We start from the raw sequence: 2343 nt of genomic DNA on the forward strand, positions 1-2343 counted from the left end.
GTGTGTGTGTGTGTGTGTGTGTGTGTGTGTGTGTGTGTGTGTGTGTGTGTGTGCGAGAGAGAAAGACTTTCACTGCAGCGTTGCATTTCCCAGTTCTTGCTTATGGAGGGTATGGATTAATATAACAAGCTAGTTCAGTAAATCCCTGTGTTATAATGAAAGCTCGAGCGCTGCAGTACCCAGTGTGCTGTCTCAATTGTTACTAAGCTAGCTGGTCTAGGACATTTAATTGTAAAACTGTGTCTTTAATGGTGGCTTTGTGAGCAAGAGGTACATAATGAAAAACTGGAGAAAGCTGCACGCCTTCTATAAATCGCATGCACATATGCAGCAAATGGAATAAAAACACCAGTGTGCACGAACATGGTTTCACAAATGCGTTAACGGTGTCGATCTATCGCCGGATACAATAAAGAATATATGAATGACAACTTAAATGCTCATGTTATGAAACCCCCTCCCCCCCCCATCGCTCCTTTCACACTTCCCCTTGCCCTTTATCCCACAGCAGAAGTAACACAAAGGTAATCTTTAAAATCTTTACATAATGACAGTGAACCTGCCTTTCACAAGCGCAGTTGTGTGGGGAAATGAGATGCCGATTGATTTAACAGTTAGCACAGCGGCACTGCACACGGATCCAGTGCAATCACGTCCGTCTCTACATTGTTATTACATGTTGGTGGTGAAACAAACGGTCTAAAGTATGACTAACCCAAAAGAGTAGCAGATGATTTCTTTGTCAAAGAAATCATGAAGAATATTTTCTATAGGCTTTTCTTGTAGGATGAGAGTTATAGGAGGCCTCTAGCTATTAAAAAGGTATATAAGGGATCATTTGTGCCATAAAGCAATTAATATACTGAATAAGATGATGTGATGTATTTTGAATGGAATTGAATGTTTACATGTTTATATGTATGAATGTGTGCTTGATTTGAATCGATTGACTTGATGATCCAAAGACAATTTTTCCACTAATGTGGACAATAAAGTAATTTTATTCTGTTGTATTGTATATGTGGAACTGTTGGGTGGTTTCTGTGTCATGCCCGCACTTGTTTTTTCTTCTTCTGTGCTGCAGTATACCAGCCTCTGGTTCCACACTAGCAGCATTTCCTCTCTCTGTAAGAAGCTGTAGTGCTGAACTGAGTTTCAGTTCTATGGTTCAGTGCTCTGTAGTCTGCTGTTCAGCAGCTGATATGAGTTCCCCACTCTCCTCCTCTCCTTTTGCTGTCTTTCCTCTCGATGCTCCGATTCAGCAGCAGCAGGACTCACTGCAGCTCCAGAGTCCCTCTCCCACACATACTTTTTTCGACTCTGCGCTGCTCTCCCTTTCTCCTTGCTTGTTCTTAGCTCTCATTTTAACCTCTCCTTTTATCTTCCTGTCCTCATTTGCCCTCCTCTCATCTAAGCGTTCTCGTACCTCTGCACACTTCAGCTCCCTCGCGCTCACTCCAGCTCATCCTCTTGACTCCTTTCTTCAGCTTTTTGCTCCTCGCTGCTTATGGATTATAGTCCAACTTTCCACTGTCATCTATATATCTCCGTGGCCTACTTCAGTATTTTTGGACACTACATAGTGCTCAGTGTAAGCCCTGACACTGCGGGAGAGACATGCATTATTAAAACATCACTCAGTCACTCTCTCTAGTGTTCCCTTCTTACCCCCCTTCTTTTGCTGACTGCATCTCCGTCTGTTGGAGAGCAGATATCTGTGTTTCTTCCCCCAATTCATCTGTTGCTGCCATCGCGCCCATTTCTGCCGAGCGAGAGCACACAGGCACACGTTTCACATTCTGCTCTTTCCCTGGCTTGCAGCGATTTGACATTTTAAAGCTGAGAGATATTTTTTCTTTTTCTTTTTTTTTCTTCTGCAAATCTCATGTTTTACCTCAATGTGTCTCTTTCTCCTCAGAAGCACGAGTTGCTGTTGCGAGCCTCAGTCAACTGTCTGAGCTCCCTGCTGGGCTTCCTTCAGAGAAAGAGTCCCGCTACAGGTATCAAACAGAGAGATGGGGAAAGAGGGAGTGAGCGAGGATAATGTGCACACGTCCACAGAGAAAGAAATGAAAAACTGCAAATGTATATATTTGAAGGAGATTTGAGAAACAGCAGTGTTTTATGAGTATGACATGTACAGCTGTGGAAAGCAACTGTAAGTGAATTTACAGCAAGTCTTGAGTTGTTGTTTTTTTTACTTTGTAACTTAAACTTGAAATAGCATATGTGAAGGTTACATGCCATTGTTTATTCGGACAATATCTGTGCAGCAACAACAGGTTTGTCTTGAGTGGATCTAAGTAAGGCATGTGTGTGTGTGTGTGTGTGTGTGTGTGTGTG

At 42.7% G+C, this 2343-nt stretch overlaps 1 protein-coding gene across 1 annotated transcript in view; it reads left to right on the forward strand.

The window, feature by feature from the left end:
* The window catches only part of mei1 (meiotic double-stranded break formation protein 1), a 59922-nt gene that overhangs the window by 49320 nt on the left and 8259 nt on the right, over positions 1-2343 (forward strand). The window contains exon 29 of the mRNA XM_005737949.1: positions 1919-2000. Coding sequence (XP_005738006.1) covers positions 1919-2000 — 82 coding nt within the window. The remainder of the gene's footprint in view (positions 1-1918; positions 2001-2343) is intronic.

This window comes from Pundamilia nyererei, unplaced genomic scaffold (genome assembly GCF_000239375.1).
Source record: "Pundamilia nyererei isolate P.nyererei 1_Seehausen unplaced genomic scaffold, PunNye1.0 scaffold00081, whole genome shotgun sequence".
In the NCBI taxonomy this organism is placed as follows: domain Eukaryota; kingdom Metazoa; phylum Chordata; class Actinopteri; order Cichliformes; family Cichlidae; genus Pundamilia; species Pundamilia nyererei.